This window comes from Mesocricetus auratus, unplaced genomic scaffold (assembly GCF_017639785.1).
Source record: "Mesocricetus auratus isolate SY011 unplaced genomic scaffold, BCM_Maur_2.0 Super-Scaffold_100008, whole genome shotgun sequence".
Classification (NCBI taxonomy): domain Eukaryota; kingdom Metazoa; phylum Chordata; class Mammalia; order Rodentia; family Cricetidae; genus Mesocricetus; species Mesocricetus auratus.
The window spans coordinates 30307432-30334471 of NW_024429192.1; the positions used below are offsets into that span (position 1 = coordinate 30307432).

The 27040-nt window shown below is 35.1% G+C and overlaps 1 protein-coding gene across 3 annotated transcripts in view; it reads left to right on the top strand.

The window, feature by feature from the left end:
- Epha3 (EPH receptor A3) overlaps positions 1-27040 on the top strand; it is a 302047-nt gene that overhangs the window by 267205 nt on the left and 7802 nt on the right. For all 3 annotated transcript variants that reach the window (XM_005076760.4, XM_005076761.4, XM_040750606.1), the window contains exons 12-16: positions 115-176; positions 975-1184; positions 12242-12391; positions 13863-14056; positions 26702-26857. In XM_005076760.4, coding sequence (XP_005076817.1) covers positions 115-176; positions 975-1184; positions 12242-12391; positions 13863-14056; positions 26702-26857 — 772 coding nt within the window. The remainder of the gene's footprint in view (positions 1-114; positions 177-974; positions 1185-12241; positions 12392-13862; positions 14057-26701; positions 26858-27040) is intronic.

A 27040-nucleotide genomic window follows, 5' to 3' on the forward strand; every position in this document is an offset into this window, starting at 1 on the left:
TTGGAGGACATGAAAGTTTCATGTTTATCATATGTTTTGAAGTGTAGTATATAAGTATGTTATGCCAACTAAGTGTACTGACGAGTATATATTTATCAAATATTGAATGTTTAGGTAAGCCTGTGATGATCGTTACAGAATACATGGAGAATGGTTCCCTGGATAGTTTCTTACGTGTGAGTAAAATATCATATGTATGTTTATGTGTTTATATGATGTAGTGTAAATAAATATGCATATTGACAAGTAAGCTATAGAAAATATTAGATACATTTTAATACTATTCTAAGCATCTTGATGTCTAAATTTCAAGTAATAGTCAAAATTACTTAGCAAAGGGAAAATTCTAAAAGTTCATCTTTTCTTGTAATTCTAAAGTGAATGGTTTGTATTATGGAACTTTTAAAAATACATAAGGCTTTTGTATTGTCCCAAATCACAACTTTAAGACTATATATTACTATATAAATGCAGTGTATTGGAAAGTTTCTCTGTCCGCGACTCTAAGATTTTATCTTTCATAATTTCTCTGATTAGCAATAACTAAGGATCATGCCAAACCATAAAATTTAGGTAAACACATATTTCTCATATATAATTTTTTGATGATTATTAAACATTTAACCAACAGAAACGAATAAAATTTCAACCAAATGACTATCAACTTGAGATAATCATGGTATCTACTTATTTTGTTGTTTTTGTTTTTGGTCTTGGGTTTTGAGAAGGATCTTGAGTATCATACAAAGATCAAGACATTCTTACTTTTGAACTGAATTCAGATTATATGATACTGTACTGGATAGTGCAATCACTATCAATTCTGTGTTAGCTATGCACTCATTCGTCTAAACATCATAGTAGTATTACGTACTATTAGTTAAAATATATAGAATCAATAATGAAAAATGTCGACATATGACATTGTAAAGTAAAAGGAACACATTTTAGCCTGTGTTGCAAATGCATTTCAGAAACATGATGCCCAGTTCACAGTCATCCAGCTAGTGGGAATGCTCCGTGGGATAGCATCGGGTATGAAGTACCTTTCAGATATGGGCTACGTCCATCGGGACCTTGCTGCTCGGAACATCTTGATCAACAGTAACTTGGTGTGTAAAGTTTCTGACTTTGGACTCTCTCGGGTGCTTGAAGATGACCCAGAAGCTGCTTACACCACTAGAGTGAGTAATGGGCATTCCCACAATCTTGGTTTTCCATATTGTTAATTTCTGGGTGTATAAACAAGTAGAAATGATAACATAAAATCATGTATCAATTACATTTTCTAAAGTTTGAGTCTTCTCTCAATAATTAAAGTATCATTTATTGTGTGAAAAAATGATGATTTGCATTTGACCCTCAAACAACTATTACATTTCTGAAATAACACACCTGGGCTAATAAGCCACTCTTCAACACAACAAGGTTTCCGCATGCCTAAATTATGGACATTTTACCACTCACAAGACCCTAAACAGTCATGTTTGATAAATTCTCTGGGTTCTACCACTAGGCAATGTCCTCGACAAAGATTCATAAATTGAAGGAAGGGTATTCTTAATGCCATTTTGAGGCTTTCTTTCATCCTTTGCATATATGTTCTATATATATGTTTCTGGGGAGCAGGTTTACTTTATTAATGAATATATTCTTTGTATGTAAGGAAATTATTCCTTTTAGATTATGAAAAATTTTAACCTTGTAGCTAGTAGAATGCATTTATAAAAGTGACATCAACTCTATAGCTCTGAACACCTGATGAAGTTAGAAACATGGGTGGTTAAACAATGGTAAGAGTCTCTCTTGATACTTTTCTACTCTCCACAAATATCAGTCAGTACAGACTGTACAAAAACAACATCTTATTTCTGACTACACTCTCCTCCCAGGAGAAAGCATATGTAGCAAAGGAAAATATTTACTTACCCTGCCAAGAAGGGACTTTATTCTTCCCACTACTGTTCCATCCTCAAAAGGTATCTTTTGCAAGCGTTTGAAACACTATAAACATCTAACAGTCCAGAAATATTGTTGCTTCTTTTGTCCCTGTAACAACTGTCTTATTCAAAAAGATCTTCCAGTTTTAATAAACCACATCTGATAGGAGATGTATACTTGATCTTATTTATAATACAAGCTTGTTCTTGACCAGATTCTAATTTCTCTGTGGCACGTATTATTAAATGTGACCCCAATTCTATTCTTGATTCCCTAATACTCAAAGGAATGACTGATCTAGTGGGAAGCTGACAGGGGCTTACAAATACGACCATCTGCTTTCTGGAGGTTCAACCATGTTTCTGATCAGTTGCACTATACTGGTTGTGACTTTGTTAGGAGTAAAGACACTTGGGGATCATTTATTTGGCTTTAGTAGAAAAGGAAGGAGTTGCCTTGTCAATATTCTTATGTACTATTTCTGAATAAAAATGCAAATGGCATTGTGTTGAAATTCCAGCGGCAGAAGATCCTTGCCAACCACACCAGCCAAGATTATCCATTCCCTTCCCACACATAGTTGCTCAAAGCATTTCAGTTCATCCCTGTGTTCCTTTGGCACTCTCTCAAATACCCATGGGGTTCCCAGCTTCCTTCTGAGAAGCATCTGCACGTCTACAGTAATTTGGAAGTTGCTGACTTAATCTCCAATAACAAGCTTTGTTTAGTACAGTAATTTTATGATTTACTCTTAAGATGAGTATGATTATAAAGTCATTGGGCTGCTATTTTTTCTTGTAAACACACCAAAACAGCTGAGCTGCCATTCTAAGCAGTTGTGTAGAGAATGTATACTGACTGGAGGATCACTGCTTAAACAAATAGTATTAGAGTGCTCCTCCTTCTGAAATTTAAACCTCAGTGTGTCAAGAAGCATTAATAAAATATTATTTAGGCAATAGAATTAGGGAAATATACTTGAATGAGATAAAAAGGTTATAACCACAAATAAGAAAACTGATGCCACATAAAATACATAATATACATGATAAAGTTTATTCATTTAGTTTTTAAAACAAAACAGTTCTATCAAGCTTAAATTCTACATCATTTTTGGCTTAATATTCATTGATAATTGTCTTTCCCAAAAACAAAAAAAATAAAAACTTCAAGAGGCACATATTTTGTATAAATCTGACGATCCCACTTTAAACATGACACCACACTTACTTAAGTAACACCACATTCTGCATTGTGCCTGTATTTTTTACAGTTCAGGAATTAGCATTCAGTATTTCAATGCATTGACTCTTTGCCAATGCCTTTCTGTATGCTGTCACCTTTAGGTACAGAAAAACCAAACAAAGAAATCACAAGCCATATTTGATTCAGTGTTGTTGACGGAGGGTGTCTGCTCCTTTCTCTCCCACGCCCCGAATCCCTGTGATAGTGTAGTGCAGAAATTCTATCAGTGAATTTTGTACTTTAAAGACCCTTAGAGACTGGGTACACATATCAGTAGGCAGGAGCATTTACTATGTATTCATGAGTATTTATGTAAAAACCTGGCTCACATAAACATCATTTTGTTAATAAATAAATAAAATGTAAAAATCTTTGGGCAGAGCATTTATGGAGATGCAAATATGCCTGCTCTCTAAACATATTGCCTATATCTCCATTACTGCTCTTTTCTGTGGTCTAAGGTACATAATGCTCTCCCCTCATGTTTTCAAATGTCATGACAAGTTTCTGTGTGTGTTTATGTTTGTGTGTGTGTGCGTGTGTGTCTGATTCTACTTTTATAAGTATTTTATGCAGAAATCAGCTGTTTTCAGTACCCACATCCAGTTATTTCTCTCCATCTTTCACTCCTAAATTATGCAAAAATTGCAAATGTTGACGCTGCACATTTTACAATGTTATGCTTTCTGGACTCTCCGTAAAAATCCCACTTCAAACTCTTGGGATGTTGCAAGTGAAAAGACTATAAAGTTTTAGGGTTATTGTGAAAATAGTTTAAAGCTCATAGACTCCCTAAATGGCTCTTGGCATCCCTACAGATGCCTGAAGGACTCTTTTCAGACAATAGCTACAGGTGCTTTATCAGGAAAAGTACCTTCAAAACTAAATAAATATTTCAGTAGTCATTCTAAATTATAATGTAGTTTTATGCAATATGATATGTTTTAAAGAGCTGTTTGTGAAGTATAACTGCAGCTGCAGTCTATACCTTCACAAATCATACTGAATTCACTTGGTCAGTGGGATTGGAACACGCAGCCCCACAAGTATAAATCTTGAAAAATAATTCTGTTGTTGAGTAACAAACAACAAAGAATTCCCTCTTTCCATTTTTTCTACATTTTACTTTAACAATATAATTACGATATGTCCTGTCTTCTTCATTTCAGCCTGTTCTATCACATAACTATGGCTTTAAATGAACCATGTCAGAAGGCAAGAAGCTAATTATAGAAGTTGTATTCTGACCTCCAAACACATGGACAATCCATGGTATATGATATGTGGCTTCTGATCTCTCTCTCTCTCTCTCTCTCTCTCTCTCTCTCTCTCTCTCTCTCTCTCTCTTCACCTCTTGCTCTCTTTCTCCACACATATATGCACACATGCATACCCACATACATACATACACACAAATACATATAAGTATACATATACACACAATTAATTATACACACGCGTGAAAACAGTAAGTAAAAAATAAAATAAAAGAGCCATGAAGCTATTGGTGAGAACTTTGTGCCACTGAATAAGTTTTAATATTTCTTTTTATATGATTTCGTTTGTTTTTCCAGACATGGTTTCTCTGTGGCTTTGGAGGCTGTGCTGAAATTAGCTCTTGTAGACCAGGCTGGCCTGGAACTAAGAGATATCTGCCTGCCTCTGCCTCCCAAGTGCTGGGATTAAAGGTGTGTGCCACTACCACCTGGCTTGTATGATCTTTTTTAGTTTAACATTTTGTAAATATGCATGTCAGCATGATTCTATGCCAATGAATATTTTCACTATCATGTTGAAGTAGAATCCACAATTCCAATATACCAGTTGTAAATCAGCTGTTACATACATGGTCCCCACTAGAGAAAGGGTAGACTTTTTCCTAATTATATACCATGCACTCAGGTAACCTATTCCTTTTGACAATCTCAACCATCTTTGTCTTGTAATGATTGCATGAATTGTTTCAGGAAACTTGGGATAGCCATTTGAATTTTTTTGGTCTATCTTCCAGTGTGACATCATTTTCTCTTTGCTCCATCCTGACGTCGCATACTAAGCACAGTCAATAAAATTTCAAGGATAGTTAAGAGCATCCTATATTTGGTCATTAAGAAAATTTTATATTCTGTAGCTTTTACATCTGTGACTCTACTGACGTCATTGATCATGGATATCTTGGTACTATATAACTTCACATTTTAAATCAGTAAAAATGGTGCCTAATGCTAAAAAGTTAAGTGGCCTTGTCTTGTTCACAGTGCCTCCATTTTGAAGGATGTAAGCCTAACTTTTTGTTCTTGAAGGTTTCTCAACCAAAAACTGTTAACATCAAAAGTGACACAATACATATTAGATAGATAATAACATACACTATACTTCATTTACACACGAATGAAAAGTGTAAGAACAAAATATCTAATCAATGTTCTATGTATGCTAACAATAAACTTTCATACTAATCAAAAAATAGAAGTTCCAAATTATTTCCCATTCTCTTATATTAGGCATAACAAGTCTTGTATGTAACAACAAAATTAAGCTACTTACTCATAGAAAGTCTAAATGATTTGTTGATATATTTTATCAATGTTGTAATAAATTTGATAAGTCACCACAAACATTCTTACCTTTCATTTTAGACAGATGGATATCATGATCATATTAGCCTGGGAAATACAAATTTGTCTGAATTGATGTGATGGAAAATCATAGCTCTAATTTTGAAGGGGAAAACCATGGTCCCTGCAGGGATTAATTTTCTATAAAATGTATGATTCACAGATTTGTGCAGTAAATTAGTGGTTATTTTATTGCAGACAGAGTACTGGAGCTTAAGAAACTTGAGATGGCAGAGCCAAGATCTGATCTTATAAGTTTGCAGTCACATAGAAATGAAGGAAGAACATTTACATTAATAGAGTAGCTCATTGTTTTTTATCTCTTTGCCGCTCTTCCAGCAGAGGGGACAAGTGTTACTTTGTAATCTCACCATGCCTAAAATGCCGTTTGTATCTCTATATAATTTTCTTTTTCTAATGAGATTTGTTCCCTTAGTCTATACCTACCCTCTGTGTTTCTATGGATCATAGCTTGGCTATCATTTATTTTATTGCTAATAATCACATACAAGCAAATACATATACCGTATTTGTCTTTCTGGGTCTGGGTTTCCTCACTCAGGATACTTTTTTTGTTCAGTTATTTGACTACAAATTTCATGATGTTATTTTTTAACAGCTGAGTAATACTACCTTTTGTAAATGTACCATATTTTCTTTATCCATTTTTCTGTTGAGAGATATCTACATTGTTTCTAGTTTCTGGATATTTTGAAAAGGCTGCAATGAACATGGTTGAACAAGTGTCCATTTGGTAGGATAAAGTATCCTTTAGGCATATGCTGAGAGTGATATAGCCAGATCTTAGGCAAGAGCTGTCCTTGTCTTAATAAGGTCCACAAAATGATTTCCATAGGGCTTGTATAAGTTTGCACTCCCACCAACAATGGATAATCCACATACTCATAAGCATGAGATGTCACTTGTTATATTGATCTTGGACTTTCTTTCAGGTGTATGATGAAGTCTCACAATAGTTTCGATTTGTATTTCCCGCTAAAGGTGGTGAATATTTCTTTAAGTGTTTCTCAGCTATGTGAGTTTCTATTTTGAGAATTCTGTTTAGAACTGCACACCATGTTTAATTGGGCTCTTTGCTTTTTTGGTATCTAGTGTTTTGAATTCATTTTGTATTTTGGTTATTAACCCTCTGTTGGATTTGTAGATGATAAAAATTTCTTTATATTCTGTAGGATACCAGTGTATCTGAATGACAGTGTACTTAGCCATGCAGAAGCTTTTCATTTTCATGAGGTCCCATTCATTAAATTTTGATCTTAGTACCTGTGCTCACAGTGTTCAGTGGAAAGTCTTTTCCTGCACCAGTGAGCTCAACTTTATTTCCCAATTTCTCTTCTGGCAATTTCAGTGTATCAGGTTTTATGTTGATATCTTTGATCCATTTGGAATTGAGTTTTGTGTGGGGTAATAAGTATGGGTCTATTTGAATTCTTGTACATGCAGCCTTCCAGTTTGACAAGCCTGTAATTGGGTTATTAATTTTCTTGATGTCAAGTTTCTCAAGCTCTTTATATATTTTAAATATTAGACCCTAGTTTATGGTATTCTTCAGGTTTTATTTTGTCTTATAGAACCCATTTCCCATCATTATAGCTAACTTTTATGCTGTTTTGTGAGCATCTAGAAGGGTCATAAACATTGCTTATTTGTGTTACAGTTTTTGCATCCTCAGAATTGTTTGAATATGAGTACTTTCCTGTCTATTAATAAATTCTTAATCATTTAATACGTTGAAAAAATCTCGAGTTCAAGGGTGGGCTTCTGCTACTTTAGAACCATTTGTCTGATCTCTCATGGCAAACAACATCTGCTGAAACTGTTCTCTCAGTGGCCTTAGTTTGGAGCTACTTAGGATTAGAATAGATGCTTCCCCTGGGATGTGCTTCTCCTTGGATTGTGCCTTGCTTTCTACTATAGTGAGTGGAGCTGAGTTCATGATAACAGATAGGTGCTAAGACCTTTAGCAAAATGATTTATTTCTGTTGCTCTGCTTTCAACCTAAGAGGTTAATATTTGTCTACAGATCTGACACTCAATCACTCTGGGTTGAATCACATTAACCCTCTTAAGTACTTCGTCATTTGAAATACAATCTGACAAAGCTGACGGGCAAAAGGTATGAAATAAGAATCCTCGGTATGGTTCTTAAATCAGAAGGGAGTTATTTTCACAAACAGAGGTTAAAAAAGTTAGTAGAGGTTTACAAAGTTAGCACACTTTAGCACTTAGGTATTTGAGCCATTATACTTTAGAAGTCAAACCAGAGGCCACCCACATGCAGCAAATGAACTGACATTAAATGAGCTCCTGATGGGGGGGCACATAATAATTAAAATTTGGCCAAATGCCTTACACAGTAATTCTCAACCTGTAGGTTGTGACCTCTTTGTTGTAGAATGACCCTTTTACCGTGGTGGCATATCAGACGCCCTGCATATCATGTGCTTAAATTATGATTCATAACAGTAGAAAAATAATAGATATGAAGTAACAATGAAATAATTTTATATTTGGGGGTCACCACCACATGAGGAACTGTATTGAAGAATTGCATGTAACAATAGCAAGGGTGGGAACCCTGGTCTTATGAAAGCTATCAAATTTAAATTATGAATTCCTAAAATTTTGACTTTTTAGAACTTTTAGGAACAGTTCACTATTTTATTTTAGAGCCTTGAGAGATGTTTTAAACTCCTGTTGGTAATACTAGATTGGAAGATAGCAGTTAAACATTACTTCATTGAACACAAACCATGTGTATTTAAAACATTTTATTCACCGCCTATGGTGGCACGTGCCTGTAATCGCAGTACTCTGGAGGCAGATGCAGGCATATCTCTGTGAGTTCAAAGCCAGCCTGGTCTACAGAGCTAGTTCCAGTAAGTTTCAAAAAATAAATAAAACAAACAAACACACCACATAGAGAGAGAGAGATAGGGGGAGGATGGGAGGGAGAGTGAGAGGGAGGGAGGGAGGGAGAGAGAGAGAGAGAGAGAGAGAGAGAGAGAGAGAGAGAGAGAGAGAGAGGAAGAGAGAGGGATGGAGAGATAATAAAGCTCTCTCCTTATCCCCTTTAAATAATCTTTAAATTGTATGGAAGTAACATAAGTTACATGCTCAAGCAGATACAGAGTTTAGTATGAATGTAATCTCTCTTAAAGAGCTTAAATGTAAATGTTAGCATCTATGTTGTTCACATGCATTAACACAGAAATTTGAAGGCTGAAGATCTAAGGTTTATAAGCTAGTCAAGCTGTTAGGCTGTTAGAGAAGGTAAACAGAATATAGTTAAGTTTTATGTTCCCCATGGCCCTCGGTTTATGTATGGCAAAATAACTTCAGAAATGTCAAGCAACTTGGCAAAATTAAACAGGAGGATCAGTATGGGTCCCAGAAAACAACACTATTATTCCTGCTAACGTGAAGTATCCAAGTGGGACAAATAACAGAATATTCCCTGACACTGCCAATTCTTAGAGTTTCACATTGACAGATGCTGACTAGACATGACTAGGTTTGATACTTCGGAGATGGTAAGCAAGCATTAACTCCAGAGTGTGCTGGAGATTCCTCTGAAACTGACATTTTAGATATAGTCCATATGCTGTGATTCTGGGTTTGCTCCAGTCAACTAGGAACTTTCCTCAAATGCATAAATATCTGAGGAGTTTAAATGTGGACATAGAAGACATTCAAATAAATGCTTAGTTAAAAACCTCTTAAATATGGGGAAATGCATCATCATAAATTATTTGTATAACTAATTGTACTTTTAAAATATTCTGAAAACTGGGTGGTAACTTACCAAGAAGATGTAAATTATGAAATGAGTTCCAAGTTTAAGTACATAAATTTGCAATAAAGTTGCCTTGATTTCACATGTGCCAAGTAATAATGACAGCAAAGTGTCTCATCAGATCCAACTTTTTCAAACCTCATTGAAGCCTGTGTTTGAAAGTTATTAAAAAACTACTTACACATATTTAATATATGTATTAATAAACTCTAAATCAATTTCAAAACAAAATAGGAACCTTAAAATTTCTGAGATGAACTGTTGAGGTGGTTTGATGAAGAAGAAACAAGCTTTGTGTTAATCATGAGTAGAATGATGTATATGTTTTGAAATTAATTGTTTGTAAGAATTATAGTGAGTCTGTCTTTCATGCATTCAATTCAACCCTGCAGTTACTCAACCAAAAAAAAAGACTGCATTGTACATTATGACAATTATTAGAGTTTCTGAGGCATGCCTTCTTTTAGCCACATTTCTTTAAGACTTTTCCATGCCCTTGTCATGCAGGCATCGGCAGACAGATGAGAACAATCTGGTTCCAGAGTCAGTGCTTCTACTGAAGTTAGGCCACCAACAAGCTCCACCTGAGAAGGAAAATGATGCTTAAACTATTAGGTTAATTTAAGATGCACAGAAAATACAAAATAAATTCTCCTAAAGAAAACAAGAATGGGAAAAGGCCAGGACAGAGAAAAATGATGAAGGAATGATTCAAATTAAAGAGAATTCCAGAAAGGATATCAATACGTTAACAAACTCTAGGGATTAAAATAGCTCTTTTCAACTGTACCTTTGCTTTACTTAATGAAGTTGCATCCCAGAAAAGTCAGCCTGTGAGGCAGGGAGTGTGAGTCAACCAGTTCATATTAAAGCGCTGGTTCTGGAATTCATCTGACTTTTTCCTTAGCTCATCAACAATTAACATGAACCATCTGAAGCAGCAGCTCTCACATGAGGATGATGCTGTTCCCCAGTGGATATTTGCTACTGTCTGGAGCTATGTCTGTGTCTCATAATTGGGGATCACTAATATCATTTACACTCAAAAGGATTAAAAGCATCTCAGAATGCAGAGTCCCTGACACTGGAATATGTGGTCTGAAATGGCAAGAGCAGTCTTTTAGAGAACCAGGTTTTAAGGTTACCCTGCATGTGTAAGGAATAAGAATGAGAAGACAGCCATGCTCTCAAGTCTCACCAAGCATAGGTACATCATGGAATTCAGGAAAAAAGAAAGGCAACATTGGTGCACAATGGAATATTATTCTCCGGAAATAATAAAATCCTACCATTTTCATCTACATTAATGGGTCTGGGGACTGCTATGCTATGTGGTTCATATATACTCCAATAAAGCTCTTCTCATACAAACTAATATGGAATGATAGCTACCAAGAAAGGAGGAGAGTGTAAAATAGAGGACTGAAGGCAAATGGTTGGCCAGTAGGTGCTGGACCGCAGATCGGCCAAAGGTTGACGTTCTGCATGGTTAGGTGTAGACAATAATAACGTGCAATTTTGAAACACTTGAGGGAGGGTCTAGTGACAGAAAACTGAATGGGGAGAAGGTCTCCAGAGAAAAAGACAACAGTGTGAATTGAAAGCAGCATGAGCATAGGAGAAAGGGAATTCAACTAAGATAAGTAAGCTTTTCTTGATGCCTGATCTCTTGCCAAGACAATGAATCTAAATATAAGCAATATTCTGTGTGGTCGGCATGGACCCACATGTGCTATGCTCATAACCTTTGCTTTTATTGCATATTCAGCTTTCATGGGCTTGTGATTTCAAATGATAGCGTGGGAACACTGTATTTTATTTTATTTATGTCAATGGACATTTTACTAGTTCATTATACTAGTTCTACTTCATCTTTGTACTAGTGGTGAACAAAAAGATTTTGAAGCTACAAGGCTGGAATTGAACAATTTGTAAAGATATACTCTTTTTTTCCTCTTAATTCCGCAGTAATTTTATTAGGTTTAATCCTTTTCTGCAGTTTGTGTTTTTAATTAAATATGTTCAACATCAATTTTTCTGTGTTCATTTAAAGGCAGAGAGATGTGCTATAGTAACACATGGAAAGGGGGAAATTAAAAACTGTTTTTAGTCTGCTTTAGTTAGCAATGACAGGAAAAATTGCTAAATTTTAGTGGTACTTTGTAGCCAATAGTGAACTTTCCATTGTTTCCTCACCTATGGAATTTAAGTAAGATTACAGGTATGCTAACTAGTTACCTACGGGAAGTTAGCTGAATGACAGAAAAGACAGGATGCTTATGGACCACTCTATCAAGGACCAGATACATTGTCTTTTGTGGATGCATATATAAACATTCTGCCAATGATAGAAAGTTGAATTATTAGCAACCTCCACCAGAATATTTTTCTGAACTAACATTTCTTGGTAAATCAGTAAAAGTTGATTTGTGATTTCTTTCAATTCTAAGTGGATGACTTTAGCTGTAGACATTAGGCAACATAATTTTTTCATGGTTTCAGTGTTCTACCGTTATATTTAGGGATAAATTTTGTTCTAAAGAGATCTTCCATCAGGGCTTGCAAAATGCCCACATATTATATTATTTACTCACTGTGCATGTGACTTTTCTATCCCAAGGGAGGGAAGATACCAATACGGTGGACATCACCAGAAGCAATTGCCTATCGCAAGTTCACATCAGCCAGCGATGTGTGGAGTTATGGGATTGTTCTCTGGGAAGTAATGTCTTATGGAGAAAGACCATATTGGGAGATGTCCAATCAGGATGTAAGTGTGCTTGTAGTTTTTGAGTTATGGGTTGAGATTAAAACGTCAAGCTGTGCAAGGAAGTGGAGCATAATGAAGCCAGGTAGTGCCTACTTGGTGACATGGAAGCTGAATATTTACATGTAAAAAATAAACTAGTCTTGCATCTTGCAAGGGTATTAATTAAGTTGTTTTTATAGCTTTACTTGTTTCCCTCAAGCAGAGATTTAAGGAATAAAATTCTAATAAGAATGTAATAAAATAATGTGTGTTTATGTGTGTACAGGCACATCATAGAGTATTAACAATATTTAGCTAAAATTTTTTCTACTTAACATTAAGATATGCCTGCCATCATTTCTTGATTAAATTTTTACAACTGCTCCAGTATTTTCCTTATTTAAATTTAGTATTCATTCCAAAAAGACAAAACTAATAATCTCTACCATATTGTTCCTAATAATACTCTAAGCTTGCACATGAATTTAATCACAAAAATTCAGGGAGGCAGGCAAAAACAATCTTGACATTCTGTTATACCTATAACATGAAGGATTTTTTTAAAAAGGAATTTTGTTTGCATTTATCAAATGTTGCTACCATTTAGGAAAAAGATACTATTGGCATATTGGAATAGCATATTTCTTTAAGCTTACCAGAAATGTTGAGCGTGAACCCAAACCTAAGAAAGCAAACTGAGATGATGCTGGCCCATTTCAAGTCACTGCTTATGAGATTTCCTCTACTATATTTTGGCATATAGATAATATGTATCTATAATGTACTTTATCAAATATGTTAAGTATTTTTAAATTCAATAAATACAAGAAAATCACATTAAGTTTTTCATGTATTTTCTCCAAATTGATGTCATATAGAAGCATAGTACTTGAAGCAGCAACTTCAGGTTGGCCTAGGAACTTGTTATGAATAAATTTTCAGAATTCTATCCCCCAGTATGGATGATTCAGAAACTCAGTCATTGATAAGAAAGGACTTTGAATGATAAGAAGTCTTCCAGATGTTTATGATTTAAGTTATTAAAATTACTCCTTTGTGTATTTTAAACAACAAGGCACCGCCCATAGGAGTTTACAAAAGAGAACTTCTCTGGTTTACAAAGTTCTGAACTGTACTATGGCTAGAATCTACATTCTAATTTATTTTTCCTGAATCAATACAGGACTTATATAATAATCTGTATAATAAATAATCATTTTTAGTAGCAACAAACTTCATATACTATGGAACATTAATTTTTCCCTTGATTTGCCCAAGATCTTTACACACACACAACTATCTCTACTTTAATTCTCCTTTACATAGTAATTTCAGGCATGAAAATTTGCTATGCATACTGCCAGCTATTATCTTCTTGGGCATTTTAAAAAAAGATTGTCTTATTGAACTTTAAAATGATCCTACCACTGAAAATGAAAAAGTCCAGTAAATATCGTGCCTTCTGTCCCCGGAAACTCTGTTTCTCACATAGGTAATTAAAGCAGTGGATGAGGGCTACCGCCTCCCACCTCCCATGGACTGCCCAGCTGCCTTGTATCAGCTGATGCTGGACTGCTGGCAGAAAGACAGGAACAACAGACCCAAGTTTGAGCAGATCGTCAGCATACTGGACAAGCTCATCCGGAATCCAGGAAGCCTGAAGATCATCACAAGTGCAGCAGCAAGGTGACACATTGGATATGCATGCTGGACTTCCTTCATGACGCATATTCCCCACTCCCCATTCAATGGTGTTTTTAGAAACTGTAGTTCTCGGAACTGGAGTAATACTGTTTGCTTGTCTTTCCTCAACTTGGGGAGGAATTCTCATGTGACTTAGAATAATGATGAAAATACTAGTATTTTCTTAGCTAGAAGTTTCCATATCTTCAAGCTTAAGTCTGGAAAATATGAAAACCAAACACATGGCTTATTTTACTCTTCATTGTTTAAGGAAAAGAGGGGTGGTGGTGGTGAGCTGTTTGCTTAAAGATATTTTCCAGTAGTTGAGCAAAATCTGATGGTGCACACCTGTAAATCCAGCCTTTGAGAGGTGGAGGAAACCAAGGTCATTCTCAGACACATAATGAGAGCAAGCAAGACTGAGTTACACTAGACTTTGAAAACAAGCAAACAAAAAACCAACAACAACAACACAAAACAAACCAGAAGATCAGCCACAGTAAGAGTGTATGATTAAATGTGTGTGTGTGTGTGTGTGTGTGTGTGTGTGTGTGTGTGTGTGTGTGAGAGAGAGAGAGAGAGAGAGAGAGGGAGAGAGAGAAAGAGAGAGAGAGAGAGCAAGAGAGAGAGAGAATATGTAATACACAAGGTTCAGTTAATTATGAGGTTTGACCAAATTTTCATGTAAATAATTGATGAAATATTTTAAGAAATTAAAATAATGTCCCTAAATCTACAATGAAGAAACAATTAATATTTAAAATACAAGCACTATTTACAGCATTTTAGAAAATAAAGCCAAAGGGGAAATGAGGGCCCATGTACACATGTATGTGTGCTAAATTTTTAATTCAACATATTCAAATCTTTAATGTGGTTTTATAGACATGTATTATAAAATGATTAGCATGATCAAACTAGGCAATGCTTCATCATTTTAGATGTTTAACTTTAAGATCCTTTAGTTAACTTTACAATGACACACTTTAAGATCTTTCTAGGCCACCATCCTAATTCTTATATACTATTTTCCACAATCATCATAAAGTGCATGAAGTCTTGCAGCTTTTTTGTCTCATGTTGCAAGTGTATTTCTTTTGATTATAATCTTCCAACTTTTCTCAACTCTGATTCAGGGTAAACTCTATTTTCTCTGTTGAACTAGTTTTAGATTCAGCATGTGACTTCCTAGCATGGTTCCTTATTCATTTGTGGATTATTTCACTTAAAATTATGTCTCGAGTTTCATTTCCATTGTCATAAATGGTAAATATATTGATACATACTAAGAACATGCATGAGATGTCATGCTTTCTTCATCATTTATTGCTGGCATTTATGTTATTTTACCTCAAGACTGCTGCTGCAATAGGGAAGATATTTTTGAAAGATGATTAATTTATTCCTCTGGCTATCCACCCAGAATTGGAAGTACTGGCTAATACTTTACATCGACCTTTAATTTTTTGAGGAAATTCCATGATGCATGAATTTGAATAACCACCAATAGTATTACTTTTTATTCAAATTTTCCATATCTCTTAAAATATATTGTATTTTAAATTATATCCACCTTACCAGATAGCAGGTGATTTTACGGTGGTTTTTGTTTGCATGACCCAATGGTAGGTGAATGGTTTACACATCAGTTACAACTTTTTCAGGTTCTTTTATATACGTAGTCTGTGCAAGTCTTTTGCCTGTGTGTTATTATATCATTTGTTGGGTGTTTGTTGTTAGCACATGAGTTGTTTATACACTTTGGATATTAACCTACTATTATATGTATGGTATGTAGAGATTTCTCTATTCTGTAGCTTCTCTTTTCATATTCTTGAAAGATTTCCTTGTTGTGCAAGATTTTTTGATTTTTTGTAATCATACTTATTTTTTTCCACTTGTTGGTTTTGCTTTGGTGGCTATATCTGAAAGTTATTTCTAAGACCAATATAGTAGTGTTTTTTAGATATATATTTTATAGTTTAGATCTTATGATACATCTTTAATCCACTTTGAGTTGAGTATAGTGAATATACATGATCAGGATTTATAAGAGTTATTTTCATAAAAGAAGATAAATCTAAATCATGCTTTTAATGTCATTACATAAGAATGATGGTTTATTAGTTTCATATAACATTTAACAGATACTACAAGAGAATTTATTGATGTACCTTTAGAAGAAATTTACCATAATTTATTCGACCAAGATTCAGCTCTGTCCCAAACTTCACAAGGAGAGAGATAACACAGACTCTGTGAAAATCTACCTGACAGTTTGACAACTGGCTGGATTATAGACCTTTCCTAGCCAAAGCATATGGTCCTCATTTTACACCTTGAAACCATTTCTTTTGATCTTTGCTCAGTTGTAACTGTAGCAGAGAAAAACTACTCTTCAGCTCTCTTCATCTCCTAAGAAGACATTTAAACCTTCTATTGGATGAACTTATCAATATAAAGATAAATTATACTATATGATCTAGAGATGTTTAACCCCAATTTTGTGGATAAAATAGTCCTACATTGTATTACAGAATTTCGGGATATACTAGAATCCAACATTTATCAGACTTTCTAAATAGATTTTTATGTTATATTACTTTTTGCTAATACAGCATCAACTACCTAAATAATTTCCAAATATTTAGTCACAAAACATTTAATTCTGGGGAAAAGATAGATATTTTTCTACAAAGCATGATTGATTTTAGTTTATTGAATATAAAACTGGAGGAATTCTATGATTATTTATTGTTACAAAGGTATTTATCTTGGGAGTCCAGTCCATACAAAGTCATTGTCAACCATCTTCATTGCCACTCAAGGATTTCAATATTGTTTTCTTTAGAAATAAGAGTGTCTGCTGTTTGACAGTGATTATATTATTTTTTTCAAAACTGAATGAACTCATTTTGTCCTTTAATTTTCAGTGTTCTTAAAATATTCTTGATTGAAATGTTTTAAAATTATTATGTATTTTGGAGATATGGGGGCAGCCTCCTGCTCTTACCCACTTCATTGCTTCTAGTCATTTTTAGAGGAAGTGTCTGTCTGAACTTCATGAGCAAATTCCTCCCCTTTTTAAACTTCCCGCCCCGTCTCTGTACATTTCTAAATTTTTCATTCCTATGTGATATGATCTTTGTCATAGAAATATATTTCATGACAATATTTCTCACATTTCACGGTGACAGGCATCACCAGGGGAATTTACAGAGTGTGTCTGACTCTGAATTTTTAAGAAAGAACTCTAGAATCTGCTTATTTGGTAAAACTCTGGAGTCTGCTTTCTCTTGGCAAGTGAATTTAAGAGGCTTCATTCAGTGTCACCTGTATGGGCACTTATCATGGATCACTGCATCCCTATTTCTGTAACATTCCTCAAACCAAAACTTCCCAAAAAGCGGTTTCAACAGATCTCCAATTTTTGTTTTGAAACATTCGTCTTTCCCTGTTCCGCATCAACCAGATTCTTTCTACTATTTTTGTAGGGGAGTTGAGGTGAATACTCTGGTGTTTATTTACTTTCCCAAAGCAGTAAAAGAGTAACTTTTGGCATACCATCATTCAACATGTGTTCCACTGAACTGGACCACTGCTTAATTAAGCTGCTCTTCTCTTTTTCCCTGTTCTATCCATATAGCACTCAGATTGTCTTATCCAAACAAATATAACTTCAACCAATTTACAGTAAATTTTATATTCTCTTTATAACACAGAAGAATTGATAGACTACTTTGAGGGTTCACAAATCCTTGTTTTCCCCAGTGACACTTTTTATTAATTCACTAATTTCTGTAGGCGCTTGTGATAGACCTACCTTCTATGTAATTGATACTATGTAGTCCCTGGAAAATGAGGAAGCCAGATAGCCCTGGCCATATTGGCAATTATGTTACAGAAGATATACAATATGCAGGAGGCAGTACAGACTATAATATGAAGTCAATAGGTTGCTATGTGGAAATCACACCCTCTGAAGAGCTGGAATTTGAGCTATTATCTTCAGGATAGTAGTGGCTTATCTATTTAAAGAGTCAACAGCGCCCCCATCTACACACACACACACACACACACACACACACACACACACACACACACACACACGAGTAGTCCAGGTGAATTGAAGGTATCTTAAGATGAGAAGTGATTTAGAGGTACTAGGAGGTTAGAGGGAGATGGGTAATATTACTGAAGAACGGTGGAGACAGGATGGTTTCCTCATATCCTCAAGATGCAAACAGAAGCCAGAGCACTTAAGGCCATTGTGAAGACTTTGGGATTCCTTTTCAAGTGCATAAGGGATCCATTAAAATATCTGAAGCCTAGAAGTTACACGATTTGATTTACTTAGCTGCATTCTGGAGGGCAGGTGAACATGTGAAGAGGAGGGGGCCACTTTAAACTTTAGAGTTGAACACTTTAACTTAGCAAGGCACCAGCCTCAGAGGCACATCCAGTTACTTCAGTACATGGAGCACTTTAGAAACAGGAGCACCTGCTTTCTCCCATCCCAGATTTTCCTTTGCATCATTTTGTCCTTATGGAGGCAGCTAATGCATCGTGTATTTGTTGCCAGAGTTTTCAGGTAATATAATTAAAATTTAAAGCCATAATTCTTTTACAGAATGATTGTCTTCATTCTGGACTTTCTGTGTGAATTCATTAAAACTATCACTTCATTTGCATTGGTTCACAACAGAGTCTTTCTTTTCTTTGTATCTTTGTGCATTGAGTAGTCTACTAGTAGTCAGGATTCCTCCAGGACCAAGCCCACTTTAGACATTACAAGGAGTAATGAGAAGGAATGATGTGTTAAACTTTGTTACATTCCTTTTCATGTAATTGACTTATTTCCTCAAAAGTAGAGTAAGTGGGAAAAGACATATATGAGCTTACAGTGCTGACAGTACATTAGTATGAATTTACACAACAGCAGTTAAATAGCATCCTTCATAAAAGGATGTTAAATCTTACAGTAATTATATAGGTAGAAGATGCAACCTCCAGTCCTAACTTACATTTGAGTATGGGAAAAAAGGATGTCTCAAAGAATATGAAGGAAAATAAGAAATTATTTAGAAGTCATGAATGGATGTGTTTAGTCCTACTATTCCCTGGAAGCTGGATTAAGAAATAACTTTTGAATTTTATATAAAATTTCTATAAACAACTTAAAGTATTAAACTTCACAGGCTGGAAACTTTGCAGAGAAAGGCAAATTGCAAAGATCATAATAGGGGCATCCAATTTACATGGAATGAAGTATTTCTACTGAAATATAGGATTTAAAAAGAGATTATAAGGATTAAAAAATCCTAAAAATGTATTTTGTATAATAATAAATATTAAATATCATTTACAGGAAGGTAAATTTTCACCCATGTAAAAAAGGCAATAATTTGGTGGCAGCCCTATATAAGAAAAACTAGAAGTAGACAAAGGAAAAATAAGGAAATAGGAAATAATTTGAATGTCTAACAAAGGCTTATGCTGAGATACAGCAGAAGAAATAGTTCTACCAACGTAAATACTAAATGACATGGTAGCAAATGAGAGGTACGGGTACAGAGTGATGGAACAAATTAGTAAGTGCTTCTGGGTTTTACACTTGGAGGGTTGTGGCTCCTGTAATATCCTGGACAGAGAGAAAGGCAAAATAAGAGGATAGATGGGTGAGGGGCAGGCACTGAGCATGCTCAACACCAAGTACCACAGGAAGCTGAAGGTTCAAGACAGCATCGAGGGGGAGATGAGTTAAGCTCTGTTTAGAGTGCTATTAATATAGACATGACATAGAAACTATGGTTGTTTGTTTTATAGGTGAAATTTCGAATTGGTGGTATTCATCACCAATACATCCTTTTTCATTCTTCCTAATGATGTTTAATTTTTGAGAAAGCTTTCATGCCATGGATTACTGTGAGACTTTATGAAGGTGATATATAGTTCTAGTAGATTGACAGTGAGCTACCCTAATTCTAATTTGCAAGTCTACTATAATTTTCAGCTTGTTGCAACTTCTGTATTGCAATGGGATTCAAAGATTATGGTGAAGCCTCTAAGTGGCTCAGTTAAAACATGCAAGTAACTAAATTTAATTCTACAGGTTCTGAAACACTCACTAAAAGGGTCAAAGGCCTCTGCTTGAATATAATTACATTTGTTGGTACCTGGGAAGATTTGAGGCTGTTTATATGGGCTTTGTGCAATCACTCAATACCAGGAGATGTTAATCCTAAAAAGAAAAGAGACATAAGCATCAATGGGTATCGAAATTCATAGCACAGTTGAGTCACTCCTACCCAAAAAGAAAACGTTCTGTAGAGCTTTGATAAATAGTATCTACCATAACTCAGAGAAATGTTAAGTGGAGTACAAAGAATTGGTCAATAGTGGGCAAAACATTGCCACATGTATAAGAGTAAGAATTGTAAAACTGAAGGGGCAGAATGACTTGGAATTCACCAATGGAAGGAATTATTTTGGTTCTTTGAGAACAATGGTTCTCAAACTGTGGATTGATACCCCTTTGGAGTTGTATGTTGGATATCCTGTATGTTAGATATTTACATTATGATTCAGTAGTACCAAAACTATAGTTATTATGCAGCAATGAAAGGAAGGATCACAGCATTATGAATGCTGAGAATCACTGTCTGAATTATAAGAGGCCTAGAGGATGAAGAGGGCAGGAAATGTAAAATGGCACCATTGAGGAGTTTAGAAGAAAAACACAATTATAATGTATATCTATGGAAAGGAAGCATGTAGCCCCCTCCTTTGCCTTAAGATTCTGAGGTATCTTTGTTAAAATGATCATGATGGAAATTCCACAGAGAATAAGATGGTTAAAAAAGGACAGATCCTAGGATTAGAGGTAGATTGTCACATCCCTTTGGCCTTTTACACACAAAGTCTCAGTGGTTATCAGTCTGCTAAATGCTGTGACCCTTTAGTACCGTTCCTCATGGTGTGGTGACCCCAACAGTCATAAAATTATTTTTGTTGCTACTTCATACTGCGACTTTGCTACTGCTATGAAACATAATGTAAATATCTGATATGCAGGATATCTGATGCATTCAACAACAAAAGGATTGTGACCCACAGGTTGAGAACCTCAGGGGTTGTGGCTTATCGACTGAGTTATCTTACCACTCCTATGAGCTTATTTCCATTAATGTTATAATTGACTCATGGAATCTAAATCTTTGACATAAGGAATTTTAAAAGACATTAAAATTAAAATGAAATTAACCAATTCTGTGGCATAAAGATTTAAATATTTTAATTAATGTATATATGATGAGGTCCTGAAGACCAAGTCATACAGAGTTAATTGAAATCATTGTAAAGATTGCCTTTCATTGCATTGCTCACTATGGAAGGCTCATGTTAATAAATTGACACCACAAATATGAGTAAGAGCAAGCAATGCTCATCATTTCCCTGCTAATGACACTAACTAAATGCTATTTTAAAACACTTCCTGCCTCTGAGTATACAAAACAATATTTTTCAGAGTAGCTGATGTTTTTACAAATACTTTGTACTTCAAGATAAAGCCTACAACCAAAAAACAATTCTACCTTATTCTTCAAAATGACTTTTAACTCAAGTTCTGAACTGACAGGGTGATTTTGCCCTCTGACAAATAATTTACAGAATAATTTACAGGGAAACAAATGTACCGGATACACAGGTCTTCATATTAGAAATCTTAAAATCAAAAAAACTAATTTTACAATATGTAGTGACTAAAGTGGGCATAAAGCTATAACTACTCAAGTTTCTGTTAAGAGATAAAGATAATTAAATAATACAATGGCTTCCATTGTTCAATGTTACATTTGTATAGCAACGTTTCATTGGGAAATAAAGAAGTGTTTATTCTATATATATATATTTATATAATATTGAATGCATATGTCTAGTTAAGGTTATTGTCTATTAACAGTGGAAAGTTTGTATATTTAATAGTATCTGGAATTTTGATTTAGAAATAAAGACAACAAGGTTAGTATTGATCCACATTAAAATATATTGAATATTGAACATTCCTTTGCAAAGTTAGTAAACAGGCATCAAATTGAAATTTAAAAAGTAAATTACAAAAGGATGAATGTAATAATGGAAAATGTTATTAATAATTTGGCTTTAAGAAATAATTTAATATTCCTTGAAACTATTTCTCAATAAATAAAATTTAAATATTTTGCAGCATGCGTCTCCAATATTAGTGAGCTCTCTAGATGTTATAGCATATTCACTAGATGTTTAGTTCATGATCTTAGTGCATGGAAATAGAGCCATTTGTAAAGAAAAAGCCTGAGAAGATTAACTTAAGATTCAATCCTAATGAATCTGGGGCATTATTGAAAGAAGCTGATTATCAGGAGATATTCCTGGACTTGGCAGTCGGTAGCTGACATTTGTTCCCCACTACCTAGTGCTAATTGGTATGTAAGCTCTGGCAGCTAAAATAGGAGTTGATGGGAAGAAAAATGTGTGTACCTCTTTAATGCAAGGGTATGAAAGCCCATAAAAGAATAATTCACAAACCCAAATACAAGGAGGGAGCAAGCAGGGGAGGAAAGTTATTTTTTGCTTCCCCTGAGCAAACATGTAATTTCCATGATTTCTTTTTAATGACTGCGGTCTGTGGCCAGTAGGCACTGATTTATGAAAAGCTGTAAAAGATCAGGTGGAACTCTGTAGGACATCGTTTACAGCTGCTTGGATTGAAACCTATCTAATTTGTCTAGTAAAAGTGTGAGCTCACAGTGCACATCACCCTGACTATAAATTTCCCCTTCAGACCCCAAGTCTGGGGCTGGATCTAAAAAAACCCTGCTGCCTGCAGCTGCCCCGAAAGCTGGATTCCCTTGGTGCGCATGAAGAGACATCACAGGCTCTTCACAGTGAGAGACAAATTCCTATGCATTGATAAACTCTCCAGATGTCCTCTCGGAGGAGGAAAGAAACCAATTTTTATTTGAAATCCCTAGAGAAATCCGGGAAGTGGAAAAATGATACTTTTCAGGACTGGTTATTCTGAGGTCACTGGCATTAAAATTAGGTCCCCCTTTTTTTTGTCTTGGTTGTACTTTGATCCAAACCATAAACAGAAAAACTCAGCTGGGGTCACTCTAATCCCTAATCCACACGTCCTGTTCTATTTCAATTTGTTTATACTAATTTTCTCCAACTTCTTGTTGAGTCTGTCCAAAGTGTTGAGTTTAGAAATACAAACCATCTTGAGCTGAGAAGAAAATGTTTCCCATTTTGCTATTAGGCACACTTCATAAATATCCTGAATAAATTCCCTGGGGTTTGATTCTTTGTACCCACAAACCCATAAATAACAAAGTATTACTATTCATGGGACAAAGAGACGACATGGGTTCTGGGCAACAGCTACCGGAGACATGGAAACTGGACTGTGTGTGTTCATCCTAGGGTATTTTTATATTTCTCACATCCTAGGTAGTTTTGTATCTCATTGTCTTGGCTTCACTTCATTTTTCTTATAAAACTTTCTCATACTTTCTTTTTGCTATTCTGTGCACTTTATACATAGAAAGGATGATTTGTCCAAAAAAGTCCATTGTTCAGCTATATTGTCTGTAGATGACACAAATAGAGGAAGACTGAAATGTAACATGGCCCTTCTTTCCTTAAACTAGTTTTAAATTTGAAACTTTTAATGGAATTATTTTAATGTATCTGTTCGTATATCAATTTATAGGTTTCTCAGTAGCTGACTAATAGTACTTAGAACTGGAGCAGGCTCTGAAATTCTACCTTAAAAACTCAAGTTCTAGGCCAATAAGATGACTAAGCAGGTAAAGGGACTTGCTGCCAGGACTGATGAACTGAGTTAAGAGTGGACAGAGAAAACCTTTCTTATCATGTTATCTTCTGACATCCACCTGTGCACTGTGGCAAGCATCTACAACACATTATTCTCTGTCTCTCTCTCTCTCTCTGTCTCTGTCTCTGTCTCTCTCTCTCTCTCTCTCTCTCTCGCTCTGTCTGTCTGTCTCTCTCTCTCTTCTTTCTTTCTCTCACACACACATGGTAGGGGTGATAATAAATAAATTAAAATGTAAAAATCCTCAACCTTATACTTTATGTATCTTTTGTATGTTAAGGAATGATGGGGACGATTGGCATTTAAAAGTACATTTGAGATGCAGAGTTGGCAAATTTATGAATTCTCCTCAGAGCTATTTTCTTGGTTACAATAGGCACATTTCTCCACATGGACTACTTGATAAGCAGCTATTACTTTCATATGGGAGAGGGAGTACAGCTGAATGCCTTCGGTTACCTAATGAGATTGACTATAATTAACCACAGCTAAGTTTACTTCAAAAGTAAAGGAGTAAGGCATACTGATAATTCTTCACTTATCTTGGAGTCCTCTGGATACCAAGTTGAGTTCCCATATTTATAAATGTTGAATTTTAACACTCTACATTATATATTTAGTTTAGGCACATGTTTTAAAGAGGATAAAAATAAAAGCATTTTAAAAACAATGATAATGGATACTTCTTGCTACAGATTGAATCAAGGAAGCTAATAATATACTCTAAACTGAACTACACATTTGGTCTTAGGTATTTTAAAATACACTAAAATGTCTTCAGAGATTAATAAAGTTTAAATGCAATGCCAACTTCACAAAAGATAAAAGATTTTGAACAATAATTCCGATGAGGTAAAAAAATCAAAGTGCATATTCACAATTATAAAAATTAGGCTATGGTAGATGAAGTTCTAATGTAAACAGCAATTTCTGTTTAATAATGATTTTAGGCAGAATAGCACACCCATTTACAACAGTTGCCTGTGACCTCATAATGAGCTTGTAAAGGTTATTGACTATTCTAATGAGGCCTTTAATAATAGCCACTTTACAGGGCTGCTGTACCATCATATACATAGTATTACACATGACTAAACTTACAGCCTCTCATGCAGCAATTATCAATATCATGCCAATCCAAGCACTGTATCAAGCTTAGAATTTACTATAATGTTTTCTTCTTGAATTTTTAAAATTGTAAACCAGACTCAATGAGTATTTGACCTGTGTCAAAATAATAGCAAACCTCTGCATTTATGATACAGCATTGCTCTAAATAAAACCCACACATGTGTCTGCCAGCCGTGAAATGGCTGTATCACTTCTATCACATTTATCCCATTTTACAAATGAGGAAAACAGTAAACCCCCAGGACACATAGATAGTATTTGTTATACACTGTATTCCTCCCTGACCTTTCACAACATCTATGAATGCATTCAATATGAAACAAAGTAAATCCAACTTAAACAACCTTTCAACCTAATGGTGTAGTAGAGCAGTACAGAATGTCAATTCTGGTACAAGTTGTGTCTAAATCCCCATTCTGTCTCTTTTGTCTGAGGAAACCAAGATTGTAACTTAATTTGTGTTAGTGTTGGCTTCTGCATCTATTACAAAGCATACACCATCTGTACATAACTGATGTTGTAATGGTTAACTCTGATGGCTGTGTAATGTGCTTAGCATAGGGCCTGGAACAGTATAAGTGCTTATAAATTTAAAAATTTAATACACAAACAAGGGCCTTGTAACTGCTTTGCTTTTAATCTTCCTCATGAAAAAAACCAAATGTGTTAATAAATTCTCCATTTCTTATGAGTTCAAGGACAGTTAAAAAGGGGGGGCACAAAGAACTAGGAGAGATTAAATCCCAACCACCCTACCTCAGATGAGTTTACCAATAACTTGTTTCTTTACATTCTTTGAGAATAGAAACACAGTGTCCAAGATTCCCTTTTATTTTGGACTTTTGCTTCAACAAATCTGGCTTACCTTCCTGGATGTGCTAATAGAACCACGACTCTATAAATCAATCCTAAACGTGTTCTAATGAATGCTGACTAATGATGTCAATATATCACAATCTACCTCTATATCTGTATGTCTCTTAACATACATACACACACACACACACACACATGTATGGCTGCATGTGCATGTACAATATCCATTTGGTGCTGTTCAATAAGGAATAATTTCATATATTATTAGTGACCTAACATTCTCTAATCTTTTTGTAAGTTTTACTTTTAAATAGCATTGGTAGTATTATCACAATCTGTGCTGACTTCATATCTTGCTGTAAATGTACCTTATATTTAAAATTCTTCTTTACCCACCAAAGCTATACAATCTCTAGCAACAACCATCCCTTTGTGAAGGATTTAATATTGAAACAGAGTGCATTAAGACGCAGATAGCAAAGTGTCTACTGTGTCATGCCTGCTACAACTGTTTCTAAAGTATACCCCTTTTGCTAATGAATTAAAATGACAAATACAAAAAGATATGTGTGGTATGTCTTGATGGCTTTAAAAGCTGTGAAGGGCAGAGAAGGTAGCACTTAGGTGACTTATGATTACCATCTCCTTCCAAGGAGCCAGCTTGAACAGATGAAGACTTCATGGCAGATCAATTCTTCAAATAAACAGGAACACCACATGCAGTCTGGAAGTTCCTACTGCTGCTGCTGGTGTCAAATTTTGACACTTGGCCACCCAATCACTCCTGATCTATCTTTTTTGGATGTTTTCTTATCTTGTAGGCCATCAAACCTTCTTCTGGACCAAAGCAACGTCGACATCACTACCTTCCACACAACAGGTGACTGGCTTAATGGCGTCCGGACAGGACACTGTAAGGAAATCTTCACAGGGGTAGAGTACAGCTCCTGTGACACCATCGCCAAGATCTCCACAGAGTAAGTGTCATAATGGCAAGAAAGCAGAGGGTTGTGAACTTCCCCCTGGTCCCATGCATTTTATCTAAATGGATTATAAATATCTTAGTATCTGTTTAATAGTAATGGATTATAATACCTGCTTTACTTCCGAAAGTACCATCCACTGTCACAATAGAGCAGTACCCTCGAGTCCTTTGTATA